Source organism: Apis mellifera, linkage group LG9 (genome assembly GCF_003254395.2).
Source record: "Apis mellifera strain DH4 linkage group LG9, Amel_HAv3.1, whole genome shotgun sequence".
NCBI lineage: Eukaryota > Metazoa > Arthropoda > Insecta > Hymenoptera > Apidae > Apis > Apis mellifera.
In genome coordinates, this window is record NC_037646.1 from 1,366,589 (window position 1) to 1,380,165 (window position 13,577).

At 20.7% G+C, this 13,577-nt stretch overlaps 2 protein-coding genes across 5 annotated transcripts in view; one reads left to right on the forward strand and one right to left on the reverse strand.

Annotated features, from left to right (window-relative positions):
- Positions 1-2,205: 2,205 nt before the first annotated feature.
- Positions 2,206-5,145, forward strand: LOC727210 (single-stranded DNA-binding protein, mitochondrial). The gene is made up of 4 exons (XM_026442706.1): positions 2,206-2,360; positions 2,433-2,520; positions 4,440-4,559; positions 4,937-5,145. The coding sequence occupies exons 1-4, from the start codon at positions 2,349-2,351 to the stop codon at positions 5,143-5,145; spliced, it is 429 nt and encodes a 142-aa protein (XP_026298491.1). The 5' UTR covers positions 2,206-2,348.
- Positions 5,146-5,551: 406 nt separating this feature from the next.
- Positions 5,552-13,577, reverse strand: part of LOC100576369 (ets DNA-binding protein pokkuri) — a 45,157-nt gene continuing 37,131 nt past the window's right edge. For 2 of the 4 annotated variants that reach the window (XM_026442705.1, XM_016914134.2), the window contains 3 exons: positions 11,580-12,242; positions 8,705-8,954; positions 5,552-8,160 (listed from right to left, as the gene is read on the reverse strand). In XM_026442705.1, coding sequence (XP_026298490.1) covers positions 7,881-8,160; positions 8,705-8,954; positions 11,580-12,242 — 1,193 coding nt within the window. In that variant the 3' untranslated portion in view covers positions 5,552-7,880. The remainder of the gene's footprint in view (positions 8,161-8,704; positions 8,955-11,579; positions 12,243-13,577) is intronic. The other 2 variants (XM_003249027.4, XM_016914133.2) reach the window with 1 other exon arrangement.

Sequence of the window (13,577 nt, forward strand, 5' to 3'; positions counted from 1 at the left end):
TTTTTTATTTAACATATTTAAATATTTATAATCTAATAATTTATATCATTTTATTTGGAAGAATTCACAGAATCATTTCAATTGAATAAGTAAAATATTGTAACATATTAAAACATTTTCAATATTGAAAATTTGTAATTTTTTTTAAAATTGATTTTTTTCAAAAACTGGTGGAAAATGATTTTATTGATTTGTATTAAAACATTAAAGTTTATAAAAAATACTTATTGAACATTATAAAATCAAATACGTTATATAGTCTAATCTGAAAAAAAAGAAAATATATAAAAAAAATATTTCATTTCTTAGAAAATAACGAATTGTAACATTAATTGTTAAGAAATAATTTTTTTAATAAAAAATTAAGATTATCTTAACTTTTTATGAAATGAATTATATTCTTGATTTTAGCATTATAATTGATATCAAGATAAGTTCTTTAAATTTAATAATTTTTAAATATTTTTAAATGACTTTAATAACTTGAAAATCTAAATTAGATTCAGATTTAAAAATAATGCGAAATTTAATTTTGTATTACATAAAATAATATTAAATTTAAATCATTGAATTCGTACATTGATGAATTACAATACATCATCAACATCAACTACATTAAAATAAAAAGTAATATATATTTTAAAAATTCAAAGTGATATTTTCAAATCAATATGTTTCTTTCTAGATTTCATATCAGAAATGACTATAGAATTCAATATTAAAAATTAAACTATTAAAACTATTAAATTAAAATATATATGTATAAAAAATTCTTATGGAATAAAAAATCTTTTATAAAAAGATTTTGATAAAAATATATATATCAGTTCTTTTCTAAATTTTAATAGCTTTTTATAATTAATCAAAATAAAAAAAAAATTGATTCTCTATTCCGATATTCTTAGGTTTTGTATAATATTTTATTTTTATTTCGAATCTTATATTTTTAAAAAATTTCATATTTATAAAAACCAAGAATAAAACAATTATACTTCAAATTCATATTTAAAATAAAAAATTCTATCAGAATTATTTATTACTGAATATGACGGATTAAAATATGTTAAATAATATTGGATCAAATTAGATTAATAAAATTAGTTCAATTCAAATAATGTTTGAATTCATTTTAATCGAAAAAATTTTAACAATTTTATTTATTATTATCATAAAGATAAAATGAAATTTTCTTTATTACAAAATTTTTTTTTCTAGCACTTCTTTTCATCTTATTTATCTTATTTATATTTTAATTACTTATATCTATTTTTTTTTCATTTAATTTTAAGCAGTGATGTGAACTCCAAGGACTATACATAAATAATAGAAAAAGAATGGAGATCAGATTTCGTGAATTAATAGGATTTAATCAAATTCGATTGTAAATATCTTAATTTATTTTTAATAGTTTTTTATTTTTTGTTCAAATTTTTGTACTTACCAATCTTTGATTTGTATTAATTTATATGTAATACGTATGTATCGATATTCCATAATAATTAATATATTAATGTTGATTTTTCTTGTATAATTATTATTTTATAATTATAATAAAAAACAAATATTTATATATAAAAATTAAATAAATTATTAAATTTTGTTATATTTATATACTAAATCTGATTGCAATGAAAATGTTAAAATATAATATAAGAAATAATTGATATTTTTCTTAATATAATTCACTATAAAATTTATTAATTACTTTGTCATAATTTAATTCTAATTTTAGAAAAAAATTATATTTTTATTAAATTTAATTTTAATTTCCATTTTTTTATAAAATATTTACAAAATCAATTTAATTAAACAAAAAAAATTTTTCAAATCTAAATACTCACTTTAAATAATAGTATGTATATAATTCATCAAAATATCATATTCATGATATAATTATAGTAATCTATATATTTATATTATATATATAATTTGAATATTTATATATAATTTGAATATTTATATATAATTTAAACTAAATTATATAATATTACCAATAAAAAAGTTTATGAAAAAATATAAAATAAATATTATTAATATATAATAATTAATAATGTATTTTTAAGTTTTTAAAATTTATTATTTTCATTTTAAAATTTGGTAAAATAACAACATAGCTAATTTAAATTTTATTTTAAAAAATATTCATTATATCTATAAAAAATAAATAATTAATACATTTGAGTTTTTTACTAAATATATCAAAATCGTATAATTTCTTTTTCTATTATTAATACATGGAACGAATTCTGAATCTGTTGTGAATACATAAAGTGTGGTTTTTTCAAGAATATCAGATTTATTTTAGATTTTTATCAATATTTTACTAATTTTATAACAAATAAATAAAAATGTTTCGGCAAGTAAGTAAAAATATTATAAAAACAATCTTTATAAATTGATCTACAAAATTAAATATATTTTATCATTTTTAGGTTATTCCACAAATGATTAGAAATAGTCGTACCATTAAAAATATTCAAACTTCTACTGATATTGATGTTAATATGAAATTAGAAAAATGTAAGTAAAAAATTTTATAATTTTAACTATATATAATCATATCAATAAAAAATATATAATAATTTTAAATTATTGACTTTAAGGTTAGAAAATTATTTTAATTTTAACTTTTCATATATATATTCATATATATATTTATACATATATATATTTCATATATATATTTTGTATTTAAATATAAAATATAAATATTAATGTTAAATTACATAGTATTTGTTTATTTTTGTATTAAAATATTTAAAACATGAAAAATTTTTTCTTAGTTTTGAAAAAAATATTTATTTTCTAGTAATATACATTGTTTTAAGTATATTTTAAATAAATAAAATTATTGTTTTAATTTTTAAACAGATTATATTAAATATATATATTAAATAAATCAATTTGTTATTTACAGATAGACATGTTATGAACTCATTATATTATGGTTAATAAATTTTAGTTTTATTATATAAATTAATTGCTAAAAAAATAAAAGTATCTGGTATGTAATTAATTTACATTAATTGAAATAACAATAAGTAATCTTTTTTGTTTTTTTGTTTTAAAAAAATATTTTTATTTGTAATTCGTTTGTTTTTTTATATGAAATATTTAAACTATTATTACTCTAATAATTACTAATTCATATTATCCTACATATTTTTATTTATAATTAAATATTTGTATTTTTATATTCTTCTTATTCTTTTCCGTTTAATATAAATTCTTTTTTTTTATTCGTACTTATAAAGTAAATTTAAATATAAATAATAGAATGTTATAGAAAAAGAAATGTATAAATATTTAGAAAAAATTTAGATTGAAGAGCAAAAATAAAAATGTTTTTATCAAATTTTAAACTAATCTGAGTAAATTTAATTATTGTGCATGCTATTAATAGATTAAATTTATTTTATTTTTATCTGTTTATTATTATTTACTGAATAAGATTACAAACTCAGATTTAAATTAATAAAAAAGTAAAAATTAAAAGTAAAAAGTAAAAATATCAAATTTGTATATGAAACTCTTATATATTATTATATTTCTTGAGATTTTTTTGTAATTTAAACAATATAATATCGTAAATAATTTAATATTATTATATAATTTAAGAATTTAATATTATATTATATGTGTGTTCGTAAGTATTCTACATTTAAGTATATTGAAAAATATATATATAATAATTTCCAAATTCAATTATTCATTATATTATCATTATATTCAATTATATTTAAATATATTTTGAAATTATACATTGAAAAAAAATATATATGTATATTTTATTTTTATTATGAATTATTATGAATTATGAATTGTCATGATTATATAAGCTAAATATTTTTTTAATATATAATAATATGTAAACTATTTTTAAGTAAGTATTACTTATTATTTAAATTTCAATAGAAAAGATTTTATTTATCATAAAAGATTTATTTTCTTGCGTTTTTCAAGTTTAATATTTGATGTTAAAATAGTTGTATTAAAAAAATACAAAATTAAATTTTAAAATATTATTAATAATTACAATTTAATAATAATTATAATTTAACATATTGTATAATATTTATTTACAAAATAATACATATTACAAAATTTATTTACATTGAATCTTTATTCAGTTTTTTAGCTACTTTTTTAAAATTACTTTTATTATTTTTTATTATTATTGAAATATGGCAATTGATTTGTTAATCCAAGTTTATTAAAATTTATAAATATTTATAAATTTAATTTATAATATTTATAAATTTATAATTTTAAAATGTAACGCAAAGATGTTTTTATTCTTAAAATTATTTAAAAATAATATCAAATAAATATCACATTATATTTCTTGTTACAGCTTTTAATTCTATATATTAAAATTTTAAAAATTATTATCAAAAATAATATAAATTTTAATTCAATATTAATCATATAAATTACAGCTATAAATCAAGTTACTTTATTAGGAAGAGTAGGAGGCGAGGCACAGAAAAAGGGTAGTAATGAACATCCTGTTGTTATTTTTTCTCTTGCCACACATAATAACTATAAATATACGAATGGTATGTAATGTTAATTTATTTCATAATTCATAAACTAAATCATTTAAAAAATTAAAATTTAGAAATTTAATTAATGAAATTTTTATTTATAAATTGAATTTATTTTATTTTTTAATAATTCTGATATAATTATTTTATAATATTTTCAAAATACTGTTTCAATTACAATACTTATTTAAATTTATTTTAAATTAATATGTTCTTGTATTTATGATTACTAAAAAAATTTGACAAAATAAATAATTATATGATATTGAATTATGAGATTTATATCTGAATTATTACAATAAAATTACATTATATTGTAATGTATATATATTTGAAATTATAAATAATTTTAATATATTTGAATATAATATGTATAAAAAACATTTCAGGAGATATTGTACAGCGAACAGATTGGCATAAAATATGCGTTTTTAAACCAAATTTACGTGAAAATGTATATACTTATTTAAAAAAGGGTCAAAGAGTATTAGTTTCAGGAAAAATAAGTTATGGAGAATACAAAGATGAAGAAGGTGCTATTAAATCAACTACTGCAGTAATAGCAGATGATGTAATATTTTTTCATCATAATAATTAGATTTATAAATGTAATAATTATATATAATATTAATATGTAATAATATGTTTTATTTTACTAAAATATAAATAAAATATATAAATAAAATTAATTTTATATGAAAATATAGTATTATTTTTAAATATTTTCATATAAAATTTACAAGAATATTTTATTCATTTGTTAATTATAAAAAATATATATGATAAAATGATGCATAGAAATTTGAATTGTAATATTATTATTTTATAATGTTTTTCCTGATGAGGGATAATAAATTAATACTTAAAATTAGCTTAATAAGTAAATAAATCTTTATTTACACATTGCTCATCCATTTGCAATGAGTTATACAATAAACAATTCGTTAATTTTCTAAAATTGTACAAGTTTATACAGGATTTGTAAACAAAAATGAAATATAAACTTTTTTTTTTTTTGATAAATCGGAAAGAAAGTTTGTAAATGCTAGGAAATAAAAAAAATTCTTGACTATGTAATGGCTTTAAAAATTCTACATTACATGTATGATACACATACATGTAAATTTCTATAGATATATGATAATCTGAACTAAAATGGTAATTAAGATTGAAACATCACTTTTTGTTTTGTAGGGCTTATTTTTTTTTAAAACATTAATTTTTTCATGTAACACATGTATAACTTCTATAGATTGATACGCAAGTCTAATACTTACGAATAAATAATTTTTAAATACAATCACCCGTTAAATGTATTAAAGTGTGTACAGAGAAATACCAAATCTTACGATCAAAATTTGGGTTGTTTTAAGAACACAATTTGTGTATGTGTATTTTAATATATTTATCACTAATATAAATTGTTCTCTCATGAAAATTATGTACACGATTGTTTTTTATGTATTTTTATGATAAAAACTTCACGGAGATCACAGTATACAAATAGCCAAATACAACTTTTTTTTTTATTTATAAATCTCTTGCTGCTAATGCACTTTTCATTTTCGCAGACTTCTATTTGTCTTTCTCTCTCTTACTCTTGCACACACACATTCTCACATATTCTCACATATTATACGTACATTGATTCATTCATGATAAGAATTTTTTCATACTTTCTGTCTCGTGTGTGTGAGTCTTTAGTAAAAATACGATCTTAAGACCAGTTTCTAATCATACACGCGCCTTCGGTCCCTAGTGACATTTCATTTTTATTTCTTTTTTATTTCTTTAAAATCTAGGATCCGTTGGCGAGGAATGTGAGCCACAATCGCATCGACAACGAACGTAGAAATTTTGAATATAAATTTCTCTTCGGTAGTAAAATATATATATATATATAATATATATAGAGATTTATTTATACATAAATTTATATTCATATATATGTATATATATAACTCTGGCCCCGAATTCCTTAAAACTCTCGCATTTTTTTTTTTTTTTTTTTGTTTAATTGAGTTCATTATATCTTTTTTTTTTTAATAGCTTGTCAACTTATTTACACGTATCTACGATTTAGGGATGTAAACGATCATCAATATCGTTTCAATTATTTCAAAACGATAGATACATTTTTTCCCTTTGTTTCTTTGTATACAGAACGCTAAACTAAACGCGCATATATATTTATTACCGACGATTAGATTGGCACAACTGAGTCGGTGCAACGGGAAACCAACTTTGAAATTTCATCGAATTTAAATATTTACAAAATGGATCGCATATCCTCTTTAAAGGATCGAATTATATATTACATATAATTATTAATCTTACATAAAAATCTTTCATAACAAGTTCTTTTGTTCAAATAAAAAAATGTTTGATAAATTCAATCTCTAGTTACAACTAAGTATATGTTACTCCGAGAAATTTACTTTCAAGCTAAAGTTTACATCACAGAATAACTTTGGAATAAAATATTTCGATCGTTTCCCGAACACCGTTTTGTACGTTCGTCGATAACGCTCTATAAGCATTTCTAAAGTAGTTCGTTGTAGAAGCGAGAAACGTTTCACACTCGCGTACGTGTGTTAACACGAAGGATGGAAAACAAACGGCGGAATATCCGCGAAAGTTCAGCTTCATCGAAGCGTCCTCCACAATTGTAGCACAATTGGCTCCTGACACTCTTTAACAAGATTCTGAACAGCCAATTATCTATTTGAAACGCGTGGAAATCGATGAACCGCTTGTTGATTGCTCGATCTTCGAGCCGACTTAAAATCGGTGGACGTTTTCGAAGTTGCGGTCGAATATCGAAATAAAGTTGACAAACCATGAACCAGATAAGCATTATGATGTAGTACTAATAATTAATTTTGTGATTCAAGGCAAATCAACTTACCATCGACATTACACAATGTTGCTTTCAAAATTTTCTTCATAGCTTGTATATTTTGATACATAACTCGCACAATATTTTATTTGTCAGTCTTTTATCATATATTAGTTCCGGAGACACGTTGATGATACGATAATTGCTAATTTATAACCTAACAATTTTCTCGCAAGCTTTATTGTTTGAACAGTGGCGTTGATGATCTAGTGATTCTTAAACGGCAGCAAATATCCCTAGAAATGTATTATTCCAAAAACGAACATTCTGTCAACAATTTTGTCAATATACTTGACATATAGCTAAAAGTAAATCTCTTCGCATTATTTCGAAACTGACTGTTTCGAATCAAATAACAAGTATGTGCATAACACAAAATATGTTAATTTTATCAGCTTTTAAAACGGACAGTCACATTAGTGCTATGTTTCACGTCACTTTTGCTCTTCCGATTCTTGATTGGTTTTTACGAGATTGTACGCATGACTTCTATATTTTACAGGTGGATCGAGAAGAGATAGAGGTTGTTGTTGTTGTTGTTGTTGCTCACTGGATGGCTGACTCATACTAGACATCGAAAGGTCTGTTGGCATATCGATTTCCGGCTCGACACCACTTCCGCCTTCTTCTTCCGGTTCTGACTTTATCCGCATTTGCTGACGCAGCTGAGATATGTTCTTTATGTTCTTCAGCTCCGTTGGGTTTCGCAGAAATCTAAACACAAAAATGATATATTTAAAACGAGTTCTATTTTTTTTCGAAATAGTTGACAGACAATATTAATGTTTAAATTTATTAATTACTGAATTATGATGATATATATATCATCATAAATATATATATATATATATATATATATATATATATATATATATATATATATATATATAGAGAGAGAGAGAGAGAGAGAGAGAGAGAAAATAAAATTATTTGAACATTTATAAAAATTAAAGATTTAAATAATTTTTTTCTTCTCTTTTTTACTTATTATATATAATTTTTTTTATGAAATCATATAACTTGTAAAAATATTTATACAATTTATTTTATATAGTTTTATAATATTTTATTTTTATAATTTCTTAAAATTTTTAATAAAATTTAATTAATAATCATTATGAAAAAAATATTTTAAAATATGCGTGTATATATATATAGCATATAAAATATTTCAATTTGCATATTTTTAGATTTGTCAAATAAATAATTTTAATACTTTTGAAAATATATAAAAAAAAAAATTAAGCAATAAACTTACTGGTAACAATGTCGTTCTCCTTGAACTTTTCGCAAAATATTTACTCGATAATAATATCGTAGAGCTCTGCTCATTTTATCGTAATTCATTGAAAGATGATTCTTTTGAATGCCCCAGAGCCTTGCAAGTCCAGGAGGATCAACGATTTTGAATACTCCCGTTTCCCTACTTTTCCATGCGATGTAATGTGTATATCGTTGTGAGGGGTCATTTAAAAGTTGTTGAAGAAAATCCCATAAAAGTCTACCATCTATGACGAACAAAAGAAAAAATGTTTATATATTCATATAATAATTTATCAAATATATTATATTTGTAATCTTATGAATTTTGAATATTATTATTAGATTATCTCATAAAACATATTTTGAAAGTTGAAACATCATTTTGAAAGTTCACTTTTCAAAATTCAAAATAGTTAAGAATTATACATAATAAATTTTTGAAACAAAATCAAATCATTATATTTTAATAACAATTTATAATTATAATGAAGGAATTTATAATGAAATATATGGCAATTAACTGAAATTTAAATTACAATAACAATGAATACTATTAAATCATTAATATAATATAAAAAAGATTTTTTTTATATTATGTTAACTATAGTTATTAAAATCAATGATGATAAAAAATTATATTAAATTTAATTAATATATATAATAGATAATGTATATAATTTTTTTAATTTAGCAAATAAACCATATTTATCTTGATTATTGTAAAATATTGATTATTGTTAAATAATAAATAATAAAATTTTATAAATCTTATAAATTAAAATTAAAATAGTTTTTTAATATTTTTAATAATTAAAAAAACAAATTAAAAATTAAAAAAGAAATTTTTTTAAAAGAAAATTGAAAAAATTATTTAAAAAATGAAGAAAGATTTTTATAAACAATAAATGATTATAATTAAAAATAAAAAAAATATCAATCATTTTATATCCAAAATAGACTTTTGAAACTTGTAGATGATTTCATATTAAGATAATTTTGAATAATTTTGCGATATTATTAGATAAATAATAATATAATAATGTAAATAAGTTCCTTTCTTTTTTTCTACAATCATAATTTCTGACTGAATTCGAATTATTTTAAGTTTGTGGTGCCATCTGAAAGAGCGTTCTTTTGTTTTTAAGAAAAGTCATGATGAGTATTCTAAGAGTTTGTCCTATGCAATTTTAAGCAATATAGCATGCAAGAAGCTTACTGCTTACTTTTTGCATTCCAACTTAGGAAATCAGCTGCTGAAATAATTTGTGTGACATTAGAAGAAAACGCTGTATCTTACAGAACATACAAAAAATGATACCAAAAACTGGAAATTTTAATTTGAAAGACAATGATCGTTCAGGTACACCGAGAAAATTTAATGATGATGAGTTAGAGAATTGCTCAATGAAAATCCGATTCAAACGCAAGAAGAATTGGCAGACATGTAATTTTGCAGCACGATGCTTAGCCACATATTGCAAAAGAAATACGGAACATAATTTATGCATTAGAATGGGAAGTCCTGCCACATGCGGTATATTTTCCAGACCTGACTTCGTCAGATTAATATTTTTTTGGAGTCTGCAACTTTCGGAATTAACAATTGTTGGGGAAACACTTCAATTCAGAAAAAAATATCCAAAAATATATTGATGACTTCATAATCAGCGAGTAATTGATTATGATTATGATGATTATGAAATCGTTCTTTAGGAATTTATAATTTACCAAGTCGGAAAAGTTATAAAGAATGAAAATGAATACGTACTTTGAGATGTAATCTTGTGCGTACTTGAGATGTAATCTGATTTATAATAAAATCTTGAATTTAGAAAAAAAGAAAGAACTTATTTGCACATCTAATATTATCTTTTATAAAATAATTTTATACTTTTTACGTATTTAATATTACAAGGATAAAAAAAAAATCTTAATTTTATTTTGATATTACATGATATAAATGATATGTAAAAAGATTTAATATATAATTATAAATTATTTAATTTTTAAGAATTTTAAATTACAGAAATCTACAATAAAGAATCAAACTGTGTCATTGATTAAGATCGTCAAATATATTTTTAACATTGAAAATTTTATACTATATATAATAATTTTATACTACATATAATTTTATAAAAAGAAATTTATTTTTAATAATTTTTAAATTATTATATATAATATAATTAAAACAAAATTCATTATAACATAAACATAAAAATACATACGTCAAAATTAGTAATTTACTATAAATTTTGTGCACAAAAATGAAAATTTTATTCTGTTTTTCTTTTAGATTTAACGGAAAATGATATTTTTAATTAATAAAACAACAATCGAAAAATTGAAAAATAATCTTTCTTTTTTTAAATATTTCGAGTCATAAAGTCATAAATCAACGATTTCAAATTTCAAAAATTGAAAAAAAGATTTATCAACTTCTAATTCTTATATAAATGTATATATATACATATATTTTCATAATTAATATTTCTTTTTAATATTAAATTAAAACAATAATTTTATTAGTATTATTTTTTAATGAATCCGCTTTCTTCTTACTTCAAGATCATTTAATTATCATTCTCAATGCATCTAAAATATTTCAAACAACATTAATATAATATTGCAATCTTTTATTCATTAATCAATATCAAAATAATTTAATTAATTATTTAAATTATCTAATATAGTAAAAAATACAAAGTAAATATTATGAAATACATATTTAATTATAGGAAAATCTAGTTAATCCATTAAAGATTTTAAATGTTAATTAACATCCAATCTACTGCTTAAAAAAAACTCATCAATAAATAATATCAATGAATGAAAATATTTAATGGAAAAATACAACGATGTTGACTTACTTGTATTAGGTTCTGGGGAATCACTCGGGAAAAATTCTCTCGCGGCGTTGGCAGGGTTCGTTCTGAAGGCACCGGGCGTCAGAGGCATCATCGGTTGCGTTAACGTAGGACTCGGTTGATCCTTGACGCAAACTTCGCTTAACCTTTGTGCTGCAAGAGCAGTGGGCGTGGCTGGGGGACTTCCAGTAGTTCCTTGTTGATTATCCTCGTCTGAATCGCTCTTGTAAACCTGGCTCTGTGCACCTTCCGTATGTCCTGGAGATCCTGCTTGACTGTCGACCGAGGGTGCCGGAGATAGCGTGACCGAATTCGCGGACATTAACGATGCAAGATTCGCGGTGTACGGGTTCTCTGTCCATGTCGGGGTTGGTGGATGCGAATGAGGACTGAGGGGGTACGCGGAGGGTCTTGTGGGAGTGACCGGACTACTGGGAAGACACCTCTGAAGCTGGTTAAAGTCTCTGGCCAGCATCGAGAGCACATTGTGCAACACGTCACCAGCGCCAGGACATCTTTCTCCCAAATCCGCCTTTGTTAGTAAGCAGAGCGCCTTACCATTCATTTGAAACATGTCCATATCGAATTGGGGTAGATCGAACTCCCGTTCAGCCCATCGAAGAAACGTCGTCACATCCTCGCGGGACCACAGTCGTGGGTCTGAAGCTGTTCAACATATGTGTTTGGTTATTTTTATTTTTTCTTTTTTTCTTTTTCTTTTTTTATTTATTAAATAATCCATGATCTGTTAGAGTTAGAGAATTCTAATTTATCTTTGTTTATGAGAATTTAATGAGTACTTGTGTTGAACTAATTTGTAATCAAACAGAGTAGAATAATGAAAAATAAAGTGAAAAAAAATTGTATTATTTTTTTTAATAATGGAAATAGTTTATCTCTGATTTTCCAAATTTTATGTGCAAAAGATGGTAAATATTAAATTAGATTTTAAGATAAGCTTTAGAATTTTAATTATTTATTTTTGTTTTGAGCTGATTATTTTTTTTCAACATATTTTTTAATCTTTTAATTTTTATTTTTTTATTATATTATAAATTATAATAATTTTTCCTTAATGATATATTATAAATTTTTGATATTTATAAATGATATTCATTCAAACAAAGAATATATTTTTTAAATCTATTCCAAATTCGAAAGTATTTTTATATTATTTATTGAAAAGAAAAATTATATCGTTGTAAATTAATAACAAAAAATTAAAATAATAATTTTATTTGTAATATCTCAAAATGTTTATTTAAATCTAGATTTTAATTTTAATATTGCTGGAAGACAACTTTTTTTCGTTATTAAAAATAATAAATAGCAAAGAAGAATTTTGTTTCTATATTTTGTATTTTAAATAAATTTTATTCAAATAATAAATAAAAAATAATGAATGAGTGTTCATATAAGAGAAAATTTTTTTCAAATTATATTTTCATTTTCATATATATAATAATAAAAATATCAAATATTTATTGAAAAATAAAATATCAAAATGAATATAATGTTATAAAATACATTTTATTTTTATCAGTCTATGATTTAATAAATTCAAATAATATTATATAAATGAGTAATAAAATAATAATATAAATAAAATAAATATATAAATTCATAATCTAGAAAACTATTTAATTATAAATTAATAACTAAAACTATTAATTTATAAAAAGTATATTATACTCTATATTATATTTTACAATATACAATATAATGTTCTAAGCAGTAATTTGAAATTATATTTTATTTTATTAGATTAGTTGTATGTAGCAAATATTTATGTGATATCAAATATAAAATAAATTAACGTTTTTAATTTTGTATATACATTTTTCTAAATTTTTTTTTAAATAATTTTTTCTAAAGCATGTTAGGATTAATATAGGATTAATATTTGTGAATTAATAATTTTTATTTTATATTTATTTATATATACATATTTTAATATTAATACAATAATAATATTAGGATACAAATATCAATCAAACTTAT

Excerpts from the sequence above, each read along its gene's own strand:
- LOC727210 (XM_026442706.1), top strand. Across the intron at positions 2,521-4,439 it reads TAATATGAAATTAGAAAAAT|CTATAAATCAAGTTACTTTA; the intron begins GTAAGTAAAAAA and ends TATAAATTACAG. Across the intron at positions 4,560-4,936 it reads TAACTATAAATATACGAATG|GAGATATTGTACAGCGAACA; the intron begins GTATGTAATGTT and ends AAAACATTTCAG.